The sequence below is a fragment of the Arabidopsis lyrata genome (genome assembly GCF_000004255.2).
Source record: "Arabidopsis lyrata subsp. lyrata unplaced genomic scaffold ARALYscaffold_7, whole genome shotgun sequence".
NCBI classification, from domain to species: Eukaryota; Viridiplantae; Streptophyta; class Magnoliopsida; order Brassicales; family Brassicaceae; genus Arabidopsis; species Arabidopsis lyrata.
The window spans coordinates 5236607-5255920 of record NW_003302549.1 but is presented as its reverse complement, the minus strand read 5'-3'; the positions used below and the strand labels follow the sequence as shown (position 1 = coordinate 5255920).

General features: G+C 35.9%; 6 protein-coding genes and 1 long non-coding RNA gene across 7 annotated transcripts; 6 read left to right on the top strand and 1 right to left on the bottom strand.

Moving 5' to 3' along the window:
• The first annotated feature begins 1078 nt into the window (after nucleotides 1-1078).
• On the top strand, nucleotides 1079-2092 carry LOC9305497 (probable inactive cytidine deaminase 9). The gene has a single exon (XM_021019602.1). It carries the CDS (start codon nucleotides 1079-1081, stop codon nucleotides 2048-2050), a length of 972 nt encoding a protein of 323 aa, XP_020875261.1. The 3' UTR covers nucleotides 2051-2092.
• Nucleotides 2093-2629: 537 nt separating this feature from the next.
• Nucleotides 2630-3949, top strand: LOC9303474 (UPF0725 protein At4g29550). Its single transcript, XM_021019603.1, has 4 exons — nucleotides 2630-2895; nucleotides 2964-3097; nucleotides 3195-3399; nucleotides 3486-3949. The coding sequence occupies exons 1-4, from the start codon at nucleotides 2685-2687 to the stop codon at nucleotides 3926-3928; spliced, it is 993 nt and encodes a 330-aa protein (XP_020875262.1). The 5' UTR covers nucleotides 2630-2684; the 3' UTR covers nucleotides 3929-3949.
• Nucleotides 3942-6036, bottom strand: LOC9305496. The gene is made up of 8 exons (XM_002867355.2): nucleotides 5575-6036; nucleotides 5357-5424; nucleotides 5077-5224; nucleotides 4892-4972; nucleotides 4722-4808; nucleotides 4540-4625; nucleotides 4325-4445; nucleotides 3942-4221 (listed from the first exon to the last, which is right to left on the bottom strand). The coding sequence occupies exons 1-8, from the start codon at nucleotides 5854-5856 to the stop codon at nucleotides 4144-4146; spliced, it is 951 nt and encodes a 316-aa protein (XP_002867401.1). The 5' UTR covers nucleotides 5857-6036; the 3' UTR covers nucleotides 3942-4143.
• A 392-nt stretch (nucleotides 6037-6428) lies between these two features.
• Nucleotides 6429-8451, top strand: LOC9305495 (cytidine deaminase 7). The gene has a single exon (XM_002869378.2). It carries the CDS (start codon nucleotides 7298-7300, stop codon nucleotides 8291-8293), a length of 996 nt encoding a protein of 331 aa, XP_002869424.2. The 5' UTR covers nucleotides 6429-7297; the 3' UTR covers nucleotides 8294-8451.
• Nucleotides 8452-10174: 1723 nt separating this feature from the next.
• On the top strand, nucleotides 10175-10951 carry LOC110226783. The gene is made up of 2 exons (XR_002330699.1): nucleotides 10175-10500; nucleotides 10710-10951. It is a non-coding gene; the product is annotated as an uncharacterized LOC110226783 (long non-coding RNA).
• A 721-nt stretch (nucleotides 10952-11672) lies between these two features.
• Nucleotides 11673-13049, top strand: LOC9305494 (cytidine deaminase 2). The gene has a single exon (XM_021019515.1). The coding sequence runs from the start codon at nucleotides 11868-11870 to the stop codon at nucleotides 12885-12887; it is 1020 nt and encodes a 339-aa protein (XP_020875174.1). The 5' UTR covers nucleotides 11673-11867; the 3' UTR covers nucleotides 12888-13049.
• Nucleotides 13050-14583: 1534 nt separating this feature from the next.
• LOC110226866 (cytidine deaminase 3-like) lies at nucleotides 14584-15877 on the top strand. The gene has a single exon (XM_021019697.1). The coding sequence runs from the start codon at nucleotides 14825-14827 to the stop codon at nucleotides 15782-15784; it is 960 nt and encodes a 319-aa protein (XP_020875356.1). The 5' UTR covers nucleotides 14584-14824; the 3' UTR covers nucleotides 15785-15877.
• The last annotated feature ends 3437 nt before the right edge of the window (nucleotides 15878-19314 follow it).

Sequence of the window (19314 nt, the reverse complement as noted above, 5' to 3'; positions counted from 1 at the left end):
AATCGTAACTAGTTTAAAGCAAAGTAGATTGATTTGAAAACGGTTCATGAGTCATTATCTTATTAGTGTATATACCACTCACAATCTCGTTTATATTTTGTAATCTTGTGCACGCATGTAATTGTTTGTTTACATACGTTAAACACACCCTGTCAAAAACATTCAACATGCACACAACACATTTTATTTATAACTAAGTTTGCAACTTCAAACAATTGAAAATATATGAATGCTGGACTTGAATATTGTCAAAAAATACATATCCTATATTGGATTTGAATATAGACTGTAACACCACGAAGTCATGAGTAACTCACTATGCTACAATTCTTAATTTTTGTCATCTATTACTATTCATAACATTAAAATATCTCTAATAAGAGCTAAAGACTATTGAGCCAAATTTTTACTAAACTCCCCTCTTCACCACATCTAGTTTCTGCTAAACTACAAAAACAATCCTAGTTACTAAACTACAAAAATAGTCCTAGCTACTTTGGTTAACAATTTGTTTGTAAGCTAGTAATCCATGAGTGGATCCTAATAATTAAGAGTCGCAATCACCTTTTGATTATGTTGTGCGTGTTACATATGTGCATGACGTTAACACCATCTTAAAAGGTACAACTCATATGCATGAACTAGCAATTTGTGAAAGAAAAAAAAATCTTTTAGTTTTCATCTATATAGCTATATAATAAAACTATATATCAAAATGTTATTAATTAGTAGTTAAGACTATTGAGCCATATTTTTTACATCTCTTCTTTACATTACTATCATCTACAGTAGTTTTCTAGTTTGGAAAAAGATGGTTTATGAGTCCATCATAAGTCTTTTTGATAGTGAATTTTAAGAGTCACAATCACCCTTTTTATATTTTGTAGTGTTGGTTGCGTATGTGATTGAAGATTGACGTAAACACCATTTTAAAAGTACAATTCTAAATGCACACGACAAACACAACACACACCACACCGGCTATAAATAAGTTAAGACTTTGCTTCTCCTCTTCTCATCTCTTTTCCAATCTCTCAACAAAAAATCCTACAGCACAACCCGCACTAAGACAGAAACAATGGCACTACCCTTGAGCTCCATTCTCGCTCCAAATGAAACAGAATTCTCCGGTGATTTCACCACCGAAACCATTATGCCGCTGATCAATCGTGCGCTTCCACTCGCTCGTACTCTAAACCCGCAGTTACCCCGCGTAGTCGTGGGCCGAGGATCCTCAGGTCGGACCTTCTTAGGCGTCAATGTGGACTTACGAGGTCTGCCTCTTCACTACTCTATCCACGCCGAGCAGTTCCTTGTCGTCAACCTCGCCCTCCACAACGAGCGAAAACTCAACTGCTTAGCCATCTCCGCTGGCGGCACCTTCTTCTACGCGCCATGCGGCCACTGCTGCCACTTTCTTCAAGAAATCCGAGATGCGTCTAATACCCAAATCTTGATCACGGACCCATTATTCCGCCAGAACTCCATGCCTCTTTCGACCTTCCTTCCGCAAAAATTTTTCTCCGTCTACAATGAGGTCCCGGAATACTTCGCTCGCCTTCTCGACCACAATCGCCGTAACGGCCTCACCCTCATTGATCCCAATCCCATCAGAGAGATCTGCGTTAATTCCGACAGTTGTACCCATCTAAAGTGCAGGGCTCTAAACGCGGCTAACCGATCGTACGCGCCGTATAGCAATTGTTCGTCTGGAGTGGCGCTGATGGATCACCAAGGGAAAGTGTACAGCGGATGGTACATGGAATCTGTGGCGTATAACCCTAGTTTGGGGCCAGTACAGAATCACATGGAATCTGCCGCGTTATATCAATTTGCCCAATTGGGGCCAGTACAAGCTGCACTGGTTGACTTCGTGACTAATGGTGGCGGTCACGAGTTCGATAAGATAGTCCAAGCGGTGCTGGTGGAGAAGAGAGTTGCGAAGTTTAGTCAAGTGGCCAGGGCGAGGAATATTATTAAGAAGATAGCCCACGACAGCTGCGTTTTCAAAGTCTTACATTTCCAGGAGCCGGTGAAGTCCTCAGAATAATGTGAGAAACGAGACGGGAACTCACCCTTAAACATAAAAAAATATATGATCACAATTGTCCTCATAATTATGATAAAAAAAAAATTTATGGAAGATGTAAGGGGAAATATTAACCTAGTTGGGCTAGCTATTACATTTATCTTAGTTATGAAACTGAAGATTTAAAATAATTAATGTGTGTTTTCTTCTTGGGTTCAAAGTAGTACGTTTTAATAGCGTCAATGCAGTAATCTTACGATCTCAAATCAATTAATGGTGTTGGTTCATTGTTAATCATGCTTTTACTGGTGAACAATGAATGGTCTCCGAATTTTTATTAGTTTGAAGTTCATGATTGAATAATTTTTACAGGAAAAGATAGTAAAAATTTAATTTTTCGAACCCCTATAAAAAAGTTCCCATTACACAAGTATGAAAATAAATTTGGTTTAGGGATATAAAGTCTAAACGACGCCGTAATATTCATCATGGGACAATCTACGAAAACGGCGATGTTGGCTTCTGTCTAAAAAACCCTAAAATTTATTTAAGCGTTACAAAGTATTATTTGTATACCATGGATTTGGTGTTGCATTATTTATTCACGACGCTAGTGAACCACATGTTTGCTGTCATCTAGAGTTTGTTTTAGGATATGGAAGCAGTCGACGAACCACCGCTGCGCAAACGGAAAGTTGAAGAGATCACCGTGTCGCATGATGTAGTTAGTAGCGGTTTTATATCGGAAGAAGAATGGTCTGCCGCTGTAAATAACGATCCACCATCTGGATGGACTGACGAAGATGATGATGATGTGGTCACGGATTTGGAGCAAGAGTTATATCGCCAAATTCGCGAATCCGACGTAGAGATACATATTTTCCCTGATCTCAACTTATTCATGTGTGACTTTGATAATATTCTCGTACGTAATGATTGTGGTTCGACATACGTATTCCGAGTAGTTTTCTTTATGTGTACAAATGTGCTAACAATGATTACTATCGTGATGCTGACATTGTTGGCATTTGCGCTAGAGTGGGACTCCATTGGTACAACTTTCACAAGGTTAAAAGTCTCATATTTCTAACCTAATTGGAACCAATGTACTCTGTATCTGCGACTTGTGATTAATTTGATATTTTTTCTCTACCACTGATTTCATGGCTCAAACCTTGTGTTGATGCACGTAGATAAATATAATTCTAGATTCTGTGCGCTTATGACTTACCATATAACTGCTGAGGCTGTTGATCCGGACAACGACTTACGTTTCACTTTCCAGACATGTGTTACACAAGCTACATGTAAGAACGATGAAGACCTGAGGATACTGACTGAAGTTTGTAGAATAAAACCAAAGATTCAAGGTAAATTAATTTATGGTTTTAATTAGTGGGATTGTTTTCTTTTTGTTTTCATAATATTGATGATACTGGAAAGTGTTGTAAAACAGGTACTGGAGACAAACCAAAGCGATGGAATGGCGAAGCAATTGATGATTTCTACAAAGGCAATCTACCTAAGTGGATATCGGATGATGCTTTGATGCCATGCAGTGAGCAAGATCAGTTTTATGAGGTTCAGGAGTCAGAGATCCGAGAACACAACTGGCTTAATCTATACACTGAAATCGCGTTATACTCGCTGTGGGAAGGAGACATGAGGCTTGGGTCTTGTGTGCCGCTGCAGATTATGAAGGTCATTGTAGAGACTCGTGAAGCTGTGGAGTCAAAGGAAAAGTTGATGGCTGGGAATGCAATCTTCTACATTAGTTTCAGATACTTGAATGCTCCTCATGGTCCACCTCAAGATCACAGAGCCATTGTAAGAAGAACAGTCGATGGGATTCCAGGACATGTTAGTCTTGTGTTTAAGTGTTGGCTCCAGGATCTGTGAAAAGACAATCCAGTTCTCGAAGAAAAGTATTATCATCAAATTCGCGAATCTGGCTTCAGATTCTTTCCATGACATTGTTATTAGTGTTGAGAGAGTGGCACATTCTTTATAAACAAGATTTCAGAAGTTGTCTTCATTGAAGAATTAATTTCCTCGTCTCTATCTCAGTTTGGTCTAAAGATTATGTGTATACATGAAGTGTTTGGATCTCAGGTTTAAGCCATTGGGAGTTTTCTAGAGTAAACAACGTACATAGGATCTGAACGCCCTGGATTTGGAGATATATCAACGGCCTGCATTGATCAAAAGTTGAAACGAATTCATCACAAAGAAAGAGTAAAAAATCTCTTAAAGGCTTTCTATGAGAAGGTGTGTTGATGAAATATACAGAAATACCTGAGGAGCTTCAAATCCTCCAGCGTAGTGAAAGTATGATCCGACAATGAGAGCATGATCTACATCGCCAGTTGATGTCCATATCGAGATTGCTTTAGTAAAGAAGCAACGGTTCGAGAAGCTGCAAAGAAATAGGAAGTATTCAGGTTGAAAACATGCGGATATGTGTACTATTACAATGTCACAAGACTTGATAGGTTTATGTTAAAAAGAACCTCATTAGAGCGAGTCCACCGGGCTTAAGGATTCTGTTCATTTCCCTGAACACTTCAAGCGGCTTTGTAAGATAATCCACACTTACCTATTGAAATGCCAAGAAACAAACAAATTTGTAAAAACTTGAGGTTCAATAAAGAAGTGTAAGTTTTAGAGATAAATTGAGAAAGTTTGGTCATACCACATTGGTAATAACTTGGAAAGAATTGTCTTCAAAAGGCAGCTTTGGATTGAGATTTAAGTCTTGGACTATGTACTCGGTGAGAACCTGAATGAGAGTATTAGATCCCATGATATGATGATCCATTTCATCTTTAAGTAGTACAATACATAGTACTGAATCTTCTTTACCGGATTTCGCTTAAGCTCTTCTTCGTTCATACCCATTCCAACTATTCGTTCCTGCCTATACCCCGGTGGATAATGACTGACCTATGTAACATCACAACAGCCAATAATCTAACTTTAGAGGGTTCTCAATAAAAAAACTTTTCACACACAGAACATTATTAAAAGGATTTGCATTTTGTACATACCCAACTGCTACACATATCGAGTATGCTCACTCCCGGAGTATCGCTCTGAGGCAAAACCTTGGAGTAATATTTTGTCAATGCAGCTATGGATGGATCATCAATGTGTGTCACAAACCTTGGAGCTTCATAGAATGTTGAATCAGACGACCTTAGGACAAATTTACAACACAAGTCAACAAGCTCTCAGTATGTCTCACACCAAAACTATAGCTCAAGCATGCCTTAAAGATAAGAAAACAGAGCAAGACTATAACAAAAGCTTGGAATCGTTGTATCTTACTCATCGAATCTCTGGAAATCTTCTTCTTTGAAAGGGAAAGTCTCGGGCCAATTCACCTTATTCAACGCCTAAAACCAAGCAAAAGAGTTCAAATTTCATAAAGCTATAAACTTCGACCAATTAAACGACATTTCGATTTCTGAATCCCTAAAGGTACAAACTTTGAACAATTAGCTATTGAAACGAAACCCTAATTGAAGCTAAAGAGAGTAAAAGACCTCTTCGACCGGAGAAGGATTGGTCTGCCTAGCGGAAGCAATGAAAGATTTACCGCCAAAATTACCGGACATGTTGTTGTTCATCCACAACGAAGCGCCGCTAAAACCACCAAGAACCAACCGGCGACGTGAAGAAGCGCGAATCCAACGGTGGAATTTCGAAGCAGCCGTCGGAAGATTCAGAGCAGAGGAAGCTCGGAGGAAAGGAGAATTTCCGGTGGATGAGAAAATAGGAGGCAGAGGATTGGATCTGAGGCTGAGGAAATTAGCAGTTTTTGACATTGTTTCAATAGTTGTTGGGTTTTGTCTGATTTGTAAAAAGGTTTGAACTTTTAGGAGAGAACATGACGATGAAGATGATGTGTCGCATATCGATCGACGAAGATGACGATTCGAGTCTAGTGATCCAAACCACTCCTACGTGGTCGTTTCTCTCTGTTTTAGGGGCTTTTATTTGTTTTTTACAAAGTTTTAGGGAGTAACTGTAAATAAAATAAAGTCAAATAAGACAAAAACGTTTCTTTTTTCTGTCTACAGAAATAGAAGAAAGAAAAACAAATAATTCCAACTCTAAATCAAAATTCAAAGTAACACAATTATCCTTCTTAAAAAGTTTCAATCCATATTTATTAAAAAAATTTAACTGGAATTAACTTAAGAAAAATAAAATCATATGAACTTTGAATTTGTGAGTTGTGTAAGCTTATTTTTCGAACAAATATATTATACATTTAAGTTCAAAATGATCTACCCAAGTGCTCATTTCTGAACAAGATTCAATTTCAAAGGCAAAGAGAAAATCCATGTATATCATGGACTTGAGTATTCTTAGATGTTTTTACATTGTCACAATCTCACACACTATTCAATGAATCTAATTAGTATCACTTTTAAGAATAAAGATTCCCAATTTTTGTTTGTTTCAGTATTCATACCATGAATTTGTGACTAATTAAGACTATTGAATTTTATTTTTTTAACAAATCTTTAGTATATAAAAAAAAAAACTACTTAAGTAACCTGTAACCCTAACTACTTAAAAGCAAATTTGTTTTGAGAAATGGTTTATGAGTCTTGATGACGGAGATACAGTCATAATCTCGTTTATATTCTTGCGTGTGGATGTAATTCTTTACCTACGTGGTAAACACACCATTTTAAAAGCATTCATATACACTTAACACACATCACATATCTGGTAATATTAGTTTGCAATTTTCGAACACATATTCTATATCAGATTTGACACTATCAAAATAAATAATCGTTATGCTACAATATATCCACTGACAATTGAACTAGCATTTTACAAATAAACTTCTTAATTTTGATCTATATTACTATTCAAACCATTAAATGTTACTACCAAATAAAAGTTAAGGACTATTAGTCTTCCTAGAATACTCTTCATTAAATTACATTACTTTATACTAACTAGAAAATGCCTACAAAAAAAAAAAAAAAAACTAGAAAATTAACCCTAATTACTACTTTGCTTTAAAAGCTAGTTCATGAATGTTAGATAGTCACAATCACCTTTTTTAATCTTGTTGTTCACACACTAACTATTGTTTGCGTATACGAATGACCTAAACACGGTTTTAAAAAGTACTTTCACAATATGCAAACAGACACAACACACCTATATAAATAGGCAAAGACTCAATATCACTTCTCATCTCATTTCATATCTCAAAACACGATCCTAAATCAGACAGAGACAATGGCCCAACGTCCTAACCTGTTATCTCATTTCCAAAATCTCGTCGTAGAATCTCAAAACAGGGCAATGGCACAAGATAAGTACAAGTTTGTTTTCACTGCCAACGAAGCAGCATCGGAAGGTGTCACCGAACCCATCAGACTTCCAAAGCTCATCAGAAAGGCGATGTCATTGGCTAGGGGTCAAATCTCCAAATACAAAATCGGAGCGGTTGGACGCGCATCATCGGGTCGGGTCTACTTAGGAGTCAATGTCGACTTCCCAGGTCTTCCTCTTCACCACTCCATCCACCCCGAGCAATTCCTCGTAACCAACCTCGCCCTTAACTTCGAGAAAGGCCTCCGTCAGTTAGCTGTCGCCATCTCTAATGACTGCATCGAATTCGGCGCGCCGTGCGGAAACTGCCGCCAGTTTCTTATGGAGACCAGCAACGAGGTTGACATCAAAATCCTGCTCAAATCAAAGCATGAAGCAGAAGGATCATTCGGGAAACTTAAACTCCTCCTTCCGTACAGATTCTCCCCCGACGACGTCCTTCCAAAGGGTTCCCCTCTCCTTCTCGAGAAGCGCGATAACTGTCTCATCCTCTCGCGTTCTGCCGGAGAGATATGCTCGTCAGATTGTTCCCATTTGAAGTGCAAGGCTCTAGCCGCGGCAAACAATTCTTTCTCGCCGTACACTGACTCTCCCTCGGGAGTGGCGCTGCGGGATGAGGACGGGATCTTGTACCGTGGATGGTACATTGAATCAGTGGCGTATAGCCCAAGTTTGGGACCGGTACAAGCTGCGCTGGTTGATTTCGTGGCTCGTAGCCGAGGCAAAGGGTTCGATAAGATCGTTGAAGCGGTGCTGGTGGAAAAGAATAATGCGAGGGTGAGTCAAGAGGGCATGGCGAAGATGATTTTAGACACTATAGCAGCTCCGAACTGCGATTTCAAGGTCTTCCATTGCGACGTGGATTTCCAAAAAAGTATATTAGTGAATAGTGATAGATAAAAAAAACGATACTATTAGCAAGGAAAATAATAGCCAGTAGGGGATTACACTGGTCTTCGTTATTAAACTATTTTATTATCCTATCAGAATTATTATGATTTGTTGTCTTCTTGGTTGGGTTCGTTAAACCTTTTGATAATGTCACAGAATCATAATTATGTTGTGTTTTCTTCTTTGGTTCATGTTATATACCTTTCAGTGGTGTCAATATATAATATATTTATAATTATGTTTTGTTTTTCTTCTTTGGTTCTTGTTACTCTACGAAAATAATATGTGAACTGCTTTTCTTCTAAAATGTGAACAAAAACTTTTTTTATTGCGTTTGAAAAAAACAGAAAGAAACAAAAATATGTCTTTGAATGGATATACATTAATGAGTAAGACAAAAGCCTCATTTGCAAAAATATCAAGGTGGGGAATAAGTGGACCATTGAGGAACAATAAAACTATCACTGAATTTCAGAAGTGTTGGTTTCATAATTGAATATTTTACATTTACTTTTCATAAACGAGGGTAACAACTTCTTTCTGAACTCCTAAAAATGTCTAATTACAAAAGTATAATGCTGTATCATTTCTCTTAGACGTTAGACCGAGCATAAGCATAACAAATAGCAATAGATGCCATAAGATTAGACTAATTGCAAAAGTGTAAAGGTGTATCATTTCAATACATGGTATATAATAAGCTAAAAGTTATGAGGATCGAGAAAGTGGGGTTTGGTAAATATAGTCAAAGGTTGAAATATTTTTGAGAATTGAGACATAGAAGTGTGATTTCTCTGTTCTGTCCATATGTCATCTTGCGTACGCCTGTGATTTGATTCTTTATGTTATTATTTATGTTAGTCTGTATTTCTATGAAAGTATGTTATATATAAAAATCACATTGACAATTTTCCTTCTAATAGTATCGTTTTTTATAAAATGAAGTGTAAACGAGCTTCATTTCTGCTGCTTCGCTGGGAGTGTAAACGAACTTCATTTTATTAATTTGTATCTATTTCAACCCATTCATCCTTCTCATTCATTTCTCTTTTTTTTTTATTATGAAGGAAACTAATTTATGATTGTTATTTCTTAAGTAATCATATTACATGGTTTGAACTTTGAATTTGTGAGTTGTGTTAGCTATTTTCTTCTTTTCCCGAAAAACTCATATATATTAAATTTAAAATCGTCTATCAAATTAAAAAAAGCACCCCTTCGTGAGGATCGTTTGCAGTTTCAAAGAGTAAAGATCGACGTATATAATGGACTTAATTAGTATTGTCACAGTCTCACACGTACTATGCAATCAATTTCGTTATCTAATTCCCAATTGTTATCTATTTTATTAGTCATACCATGAAATCATGTGCCTGATTAAAGACTATGTTAGAACTATTATATTTTACAACTCTTCAGTACAGTTGTATTCTACAAAACTACTAAAGTAATGCTAACTACTATAAAGCAAATTAGCTTTGAAAATGGTTCATGAGTCATCATGAGTCTTGTTGGCAACGGATACAGTCACAACCTTGTTTATATTTTGTAATCTTGCGTGTGCGTGTCATTCTTCACGTACAAGGTAAACACGTTATTTTAAAGCATTCAACATGCACATCTTTTAACCATTCTTTAGTATAGTAATTTCTTCAAGAGTACTAGAGTAGCCGTAAACAACTTAAAAGGAAATTTGTTATGAAAAATGGTTTATGAGAGCATCAATAACGGTGGTATCTTAGACAAAATTTTAGGTTATAAATAATTAAAATTAAATGATAAATCAGTATTAAACCTAAGAAACGTTCCTTATCTAAGAGATATTATTTTTAGGCTAAGAGGCGACACGTGTCGCTGTGTGAAGGGAAAAAAATGAGCCACCTCCTCTTTCTCTCTCCTCCTCTTTCTCTCTTTCGCGTGTTCTTTCTTTTTCGACCTCTCTCTTTTCTCGTCTCACCCATGGCAAATTCAACCAAAATCAACATAAGTTAGCTGATTCGATTAAGAAGATCTCTCAGATCGTGTTTTGCTTTCATCGAATCGAACAGAGAGAAGAAGTTCTTAGAGAAAGCCGAGATTATTAGGGTTTGGAGAGAATTTAACAATCAGTATTTTGAGATACTTTGTCTCTAATCAAAGCTCATAATCTTAAAATTGGTGCTAATTTTATCCCGCCGAGATCATTCTGTTCTCGGAGATTCTACTTTAGCAACGAGGTAATGAGTTTTCAAAGATTTGATCTTTGGTCTTCTCTTGGTTTCTGATTTTGATGTGTGATTCTTTTGAAAGCTTGATTTTTAATGTGAATTATGTGAATAGTTCTATGTCAAGGTACTATTATGATAATGTGTCTGCTTGTAGTCTATTCATTTTAATGCCTCTGCTTGGTCGGTAATTTACTTGTATTCATGTTGCTTCTATTCAGGAGATGACAATAAAACTGAAGACTTGGTGAATCTTTTGTCCGAACCAAAACTTCAACTAGAAGATGGCAAGCATCACATAGCAAGTAGAGATGGCAAATCTTTTGTTTGAACTAAAACTTTGTAAACACTTTAAGTTTGTTTTTCTGTCCAACACAAATGTAAACACTTTTGTCCAAAACCACAACTCTGTTTCATTCAAAATTTGGTTTAACCAAAACTTGATAAAGAAGAAAGAAGAAGATATAAGACAATTATGACAAATGTTTACTCAAATTAATGATCATTCAAATGTAAACACTCAAAAGTTCATATACTCATATAAAATTTTCAAAATTTGAATTGTATCTCATATATGTTTTAATTTTTTTAATTTGCAACAATTATTAAAATTTTTATAATTATAAATTTTATTTTTATATTAATATTTTTTTTAAGAACCACATGTTAAGAGCCTACCATTACATACACATAAAATCTTAAACCAAAAATACAATCTCTTAACTATAACTTTTACAAATTTATTACTTATATATTCCTAATGACGGAGGTACAGTACATAATCTCGTTTATATTCTTGCGTGTGCATGTAATTCCTTACTTACGTGGTAAACACCATTTTAAAAGCATTTTATATACATCTAAAACACATCACACATCTGGTAATATTATTACTTTGAAATTTTCAAACACATATCACATTTGACACTACTATCAAAATAAATCATCGCTATGCTACAATTTACCGACAATTGAACTAGCATTTTACAAATAAACTTCTTAAATTTTATCAATATTACTATTCAAACCATTAAATGTTACTACTAAATAAAAGTTAGCTAGGGACTATTATATTAGTCTTCCTAGAATACTTTTCATTACTTTACTTTATATTATATATATATACTAACTAGAAAATTAACCCTAACTACTTGGCTTAAAAAGCTAGTTCATGAATGTTGATAGTCACAATCACCTTTTTTAATCTTGTAGTTCACACACTAACGTATTGTTTGCGTATACGAATGGCCTAAACACGATTTTAAAAAGTACTTTCACAATAAGCACACAGACACAACACACCTGTATAAATAGGTAAAGACTTACTCTCAATTCTCATCTCATTTCATATCTTCAACATAAAATCTCAAAACACGACAATGGCACAACGTCCTAACTTGTTATCTCATTTGCAAGATCTGGTCACAAAAATTAAAAACATGACAATGGCACAAGATCGGTACAAGTTCGTTTTCACTGCCAACGAAGCAGCAGCTGAAGGCGTCACCGAACCCATCAGACTTCCAAATCTAATCAGGAAGGCGATGTCACTCGCTCGGGCTCCAATCTCCAAATACAAAGTCGGAGCCGTTGGACGCACATCATCTGGTCGGGTCTACTTAGGCGTCAATGTCGACTTCCCAGGTCTTCCTCTTCACCACTCCATCCACGCCGAGCAATTCCTCGTCACCAACCTCGCCCTCAACTCCGAGAAAGACCTCTGTGAGTTAGCCGTCGCCATCTCTGTTGACGGCAAAGAATTCGGCACGCCGTGCGGACACTGCCGCCAGTTTCTTATGGAGATGAGCAACGCGCTTGACATCAAAATCATGTCCAAACCAAAGCATGAAGCAGGATCATTCTCGAGCCTTAGACACCTCCTTCCGAACGTCCTCCCGAAAGGTTCCCCTTTCCTTCTCGAGAAGCGCGATAACTGCCTCACCCTCTCGGGTCCTGCCGGAGAGATATGCTCATCAGACTGTTCACATTTGATGTGCAAGGCTCTAGCCGCAGCAAACAATTCGTTCTCGCCGTACACCGAGTCTCCGTCGGGAGTGGCGCTGCTGGATAACGACGGGAAGTGGTACTATGGATGGTACATTGAATCAGTGGCGTCTAACCCTAGTTTTGGACCGGTACAAGCTGCGCTGGTTGATTTTGTGACTCGTAGCCGAGGCAAAAGGTTCAATAAGATCGTCCGAGCGGTGCTGGTGGAAAAGAATAACGCGATCGTGAGTCAAGAGCGCACAGCGAAGATGATTTTAGACACTATAGCAGCTCCAAACTGCGATTTCAAGGTCTTTCATTGCTCTGTGGATGGCGCAAAAAGACTCAAGTATCTTCGTGATACGCTGGTGATAGATACATCAGTAGGGGATTACACTGGTCTTCACTATTAAACTATTTTATTATCCTATCATAATAATGCTTTGTTTACTTTTTGGTTGGGTTCATTAAACCTTTTAATAATGTCATAGAATCGTAATTATGTTATGTTGTCCTCTTGGGTTCATGTTACCTTTCAGTGGTGTCAATATATATTATATTCATAATTATGTTTTGTTTTCTTCTTTGGTTCATGTTACCTTTTAATATAATTTCAGTGTACTAATCTTACGAAATCACTTTGTACTTATAAATTAATGTCAGCTTACGAATATTATTTTGTGAATTGATACTCTTCTAAAATACCCATTGAGATAGTGGACGCAAAAAAATTGTTTTGAGGAACAACATATAAAACTATCTCAGAATTTTAGAAGAGTTAAATTTCATGATTGAATATGTTTGTTTTATAAAAGATGGTAACAACTTCTTTTTGAATCCTTAAAAATTTCTAATTACAAAAGTATAATGCTGTATCTATCATTTTCCTTAGACCGACCATAAGCATAACAAATAGCAATAGATGCCATGAGATTAGTCTAATTGCAAAAGTATAAAGGTGTATTATTTCAACTTGAGCAATAATCTTCATGGTAATGAGTTAAAAGTTATGAGGTTCGAGAAAGTGGGGTTTGCTAAAAATAGTTAAAGGTTGAAATTTTGTTGAGAATTGAGACATAAAAGTGATTTCTCTGTTCTGTTCACGTCATCTTGTGTGGACATGTGATTTGATACTTTGTTATTATTTATGGTAAATTTTATTTGTTTTGTATCAGTAAAATCACGTGTAACAAATTATTAAATGTAGCATATACTATTTTCCCATAAGTAAATAATGATTATTTCTTAAAAAAGTTTCAATCCATAATCCACTCAAAAAATTATCTGAAACTAACTTAAGAAACATAGAATCATATGAACTTTGAATTTATGAGTTGTGTAGTAAGCTTATTTTCGAACAAATATATCATACTTTTAAGTTCAAACTGATCTACCCAAAGTACTCATTTCTGAACAAGATTCAATTTCAAAGACAAAGAGAAAATCCATGTATATCATGGACTTGAGTATTATTAGATGTTTTTATATTGTCACAATCTCACACAGTATTCAATGAATTAAATTATCACTTTTGTGAATAAAATTCCCAATTTTTGTTTGTTTCAGTATTCATACCATGAATTTGTGACTAATTAACACTACTGATTTTTTTTTATAACCATTCTTTAGTATAGTATTTTCTACAAGACTACTAAAGTAACCGTAACTACTTAAAAAGCAAATCTGTTTTGAGAAATGGTTCATGAGTCATCATGAGTCTTAATGACGGAGATACAGTCATAATCTCGTTTATATTCTTGCGTGTGCATGAAATTATTTACTTACGTGGTAATTGGTAAACACCATTTTAAAAGCATTCATATATACACACATATCACATATCAGACAATTTTAAACACATATTCAATATCAGATCTGATATCTACCAAAATAATTCTCTATGCTACAATCTACCGACGGTTGAACTAGCATATATTTTACAAATAAACTTCTTAATTTTTATCTACATTACTATTCAAACCATTAAAATGTTACTACTAAATAAAAGTTAAGGACTATTAGTCCTCATGACGTTAAATTTTATATATATTACTACACTCTTCATTACATTACTTTTATACTAACTAAAAAACTAACCCTAATTACTACTTTGTTTAAAAAGCTAGTTCATGAATGTTGATAGTCACAATCACCTTTTTTTAATCTTGTAGTTCACACACTAACGTATTGTTTGCGTCTACGAATGACCTAAACACGATTTTAAAAAGTACTTGCACAATAAGCTCACAGACACAACACATCTATATAAATAGGTAAAGACCTAATCTCACTTCTCATCTCATCTCTCAACATAAAATCTCAAAACACGATCCTAAATCAGACAGAGAAAATGGCACAAGATCAGTACAAGTTTGTTTTCACTGCCAAAGAAGCAGAATCGGAAGGCGTCACCGAACCCTTCAGACTTCCAAATCTGATCACAAAGGCGATGTCACTCGCTCGGGCTCCAATCTCCAAATACAAAGTCGGAGCCGTTGGACGCGCACCATCGGGTCGGATCTACTTAGGCGTCAATGTCGAATTACCAGGTCTTCCTCTTCACCACTCCATCCACGCCGAGCAATTCCTCGTCACCAACCTCGCACTCAACTCTGAGAAAGGCCTCCATCTGTTAGCCGTCTCCATCTCTACTGACGTCAACGACTTCGGCGCACCGTGCGGGAACTGCCGCCAGTTTCTTATGGAGATGAGAAACGCGCTTGACATCCAAATCCTTCTCAAATCAAAGCATGAAGAAGGGTCATTCAGGAGCCTTAGACTCCTCCTTCCGGACAGATTCTCCCCCTGTTCCCCTCTCCTTCTCGAGAAGCACGATAACTGCCTCACCCTCTCGGGTTCTGCCGGAGAGATATGCTCATCAGATTGTTCCCATTTGAAGTGCAAGGCTCTAGCCGCGGCAAACAACTCGTTCTCGCCGTACACTAACTCTCCGTCGGGAGTGGCGCTGCAGGATAACGATGGGAAGTGGTACCGTGGATGGTACATTGAATCAGTGGCGTCAAACCCTAGTTTGGGACCAGTACAAGCTGCGCTGGTTGATTTCGTGGCTCGTAGCCGAGGCAAAGGGTTCGATAAGATCGGCGAAGCGGTGCTGGTGGAAAAGAAAAATGCGAGGGTGAGTCAAGAGGGCACGGCGAAGATGATTTTAGACACTATAGCAGCTCCGAACTGCGATTTCAAGGTCTTCCATTGCTACGAGGATATCGTAAAAAAAATGAATTATATTACAATACCGGAGGTAGAGAACGGTAAAAAGGGATACTTAGTAAGGAAAATAATACGCCAGTAGGGGATTACACTGGTCTTCGTTATTAAACTATTTTATTATCCTATCAAATTATATTGATTATTCTTTGTTGTCTTCTTGGTTGGGTTCGTTAAACCTTTTAATAATGTCAGTGAATCATAATTATGTTATATATGTTTTCTACTTCGGTTCATGACTTCATGTTACCTTTCAGTGGTGTCAATATATAATATATTCATATTTATGTTTTGTTTTCTTCTTTGGTTCATGTTAATTACTTTTAAATATAATTTCAATGTAGTAATCTTACCATCTCAAATCACTTTGTACTTATAAATGTCAGCTTACAAATATTATTTTGTGAATTGATTCTCTTCTAAAATAAGAAGTAAGAACCAAAAAAAAATGTTTTTTGCAAAACCAGAAAAAGAAAAAAAAAAGTCTTTTAATGAATCTCCATTAATGAGTAAGATAAAAAGTCTCATCTGCAAACACATCAAGGTGGAGAATAAGTTGACAATTAATTGACCACCGGCAAATTTCTACTAAGTGCACATCTGAGGAACAATAAAACTATCTCAGAATTTTAGAAGAGTTAAATTTCATGATTGAATATGCTTGTTTCATAAAAGACGGTAATAACTTCTTTCCGAACCCCTAAAATGTCTAATTACAAAAGTATTATGCTGTATCATTTCCCCTAGACCAATCCTAATTTAACATGACAAATAGCAATATAAGCTTAGTCTAATTACAAAATTATGAAATTTATCATTGCAACTTGAACCGTAACCTCCATGGTAAAATGTTAAAAGTTATGAGGTTCAAGAAAGTGGGATTTGCTAAAAATAGTTAAGGTTGAAATTTTGTTGAGAATTGAGACATAAAAGTGATTTCTCTGTTTACATCATCTTGCGTGCGCATGTGATTTGACTCTTTATGTTCTTATTTATGTTAGTCTTTATTTCTTTGTAGCCTGTACAAATTGATAAATGTAGCATATACTATTTAAAAATATAAGGGTACAGATGTTAATAACGTCAATTTTAATAAACGTATGATATATTACCAGAATCACATTATATGCAATGGCATACCAATTTTTATTAGTATGGACATTTAGTTTAATTTGGGTGCTACTCCTATAATCTCAGCTGAAACCCATTCACAAATAGACAAAAGTAATCATATGACATGGTTTGAACTTTGAATTTGTAAGTTGTGCTAGCTTGTTTTTTTTCCGAAAAATCATCTATAATAAATTTAAAATGGGCTACCAAAAAAGTACTCATTCGTGAGGATCGTTTGCAATTTCAAAGACAAAGTAAAGATCGATGTGTATATAATAGACTCAATTATTAGTAGATATATTTGTTGTCACAGTCTAACACACTAAGCAACCAATTTAGTTATCATTTTATGAAATAAAATTCTCAATTGTTATCTATTTACTTATTCATTCCATGAAATTATGTACCTAATTAAAGATTAAATAATTAATTATTTTCTTACAACTCTTCAGTACAGTTGGTTTCTACAAAACTACTAAAGCTAAGTAATCCTAACTACTATAAAGCAAATTAGCTTTGAAAAATGGTTAATTAATTGAGTCATCATGAGTCTTGTTAGCGACAAATACAGTCACAACCTTGTTTATATTTTGTAATCTTGCGTGTGCGTGTCATTCTTCACGTAAGGTAAACACGTTTAGATTTTGTTAGACTATCAGTGGCAAATGTGTTTGTGTGGGTGTAAGTATTTTTTTAGTATTATAATTTAAAGCAAAAGAGAAAAGAGAAAGAGAAAGAAAGAGAGAGATAGAGAGAAAAAGTATTACATCCGAGTGTAAACTTACACCCGAGTGCGAAGAGAGAGACAATTTTTTCGTTTTTTTAATACCTATATCCCAAGACTCACACCTACCTGCTTGTGCCACTGCTGATGCTCTTAACCCTATTTTAAAAGTATTCAACATGCATACAGCACACATATCACATATCTAGACTAATCTAGTAATATTTAGTTTGTATTTTCTAAGAAAAAAGGAAGATTTATGTATTCCATGGACTTGAATCTTGATTATTATCAAATACCTTTTCCTCTACATAAACCAAACTCATTATATATCGTATATGTGACAACATTATAAATTCACGAGTAAACACTATGTTAGAATCTATCAACATTTGAACAAGTATTTTACAAATAAACTTCTTGTTATAAATCACTTGGATGGACTCCATAACCGTGGGCCTTATCCATATTCTAGAAGCCTATGTCCATATCCTAGAAGGCCCATGTCCTAGAAGGTCCATGCCCATGTTCTAGAAGACTCTCCTTATGACGGCCTATATTGTACTTAGTGGGCTTTTGGGCTTTAGGGTTTACTAGCCCTATGGGGATTTGTCTCCCCTCTTCATGTATATATATGTATCGAAACTTCATTCATTAATCAATAGAACAACAAGTTTTATAACACGTTATCAGCACGAGTTTGCTCTTAACAACCCTAACCCTAAAAATCGCGGTACTGTTCACGCCGACACTGTTCATCGCCGACACTGTTCATCGCCGATACTGTTCATCGCCGATACTGTTCACGCCGACACAGTTCATCGCGGCACTGTTCATCGCCGACACTGTTCATCGCTGACACTGTTCATCGCGGCACAGTTCATCGCCGACACTGTTCATCGCGGCACTGTTCATCGCCGACACTGTTCATCGCGACACTGTTCATCGCGGTACTGTTCATCGTGGTACTGTTTGCGGTTCGTTGCAGCAGCGTGAGTTACCGAGGTCTTTAGCTCCCGGTTCTAGTCCATACAACCCCATAAGGTGAAAGGTAACATCAAAACCCTAAAGCTAAAGAGCCAACAATTGAATTTGAAAGTTAAGCAAAGAGAAACCCTAAAACGAATGATGATTGATTAAGTGATTGCTTTGCTTGTGAGATCCGATTGTTTGACTCGTTTAGGTTGCTAGAAAAAGTTGATTTGATTATCGCTTAAGCTAAACTCGCCTAAGTTGCTAGAGAAGTTTTAATTATCTAAACCTAAAAATCGCAAATTACATAGGTTACGCAAATTACATGGGTTACGCAAATTACATAGGTTACGCAAATTACATGGGTTACGCAAATTATTTGCTTAGGGCGTTTTTAATTTGATTGTTTCTTTGATTGATTACATGCATAAGTTGTTATAAACCCTAAAACTAAAATTGCATGAACCCTAGAAAACTTAGATAATCCTAAAACCCTAAATAAAATAGGAAACCCTAGAAAATAGGAAATCTTTAAAATCCTAAATCTTAGGGATAATAGAAAATCCTAAAACCCTAAATAAAATAGGAAATATCAAAACCCTAAATAATAGGAAATCTCAACAACCCTAAATCCTAAATAAAATAGGAAATCCTAAAAACCCTAAAATCTTAAATAGAAAATCTTAAAACTCTAAAACCCTAATCAAATTAGGAAATATTTAGAAATAGGAAAATTAATCCTAAAGTAAAGAGGAAAGTAAATCCTAAAAGGAAAAGGAAAAGGAAAAGTTAATCCTAATCAAAAG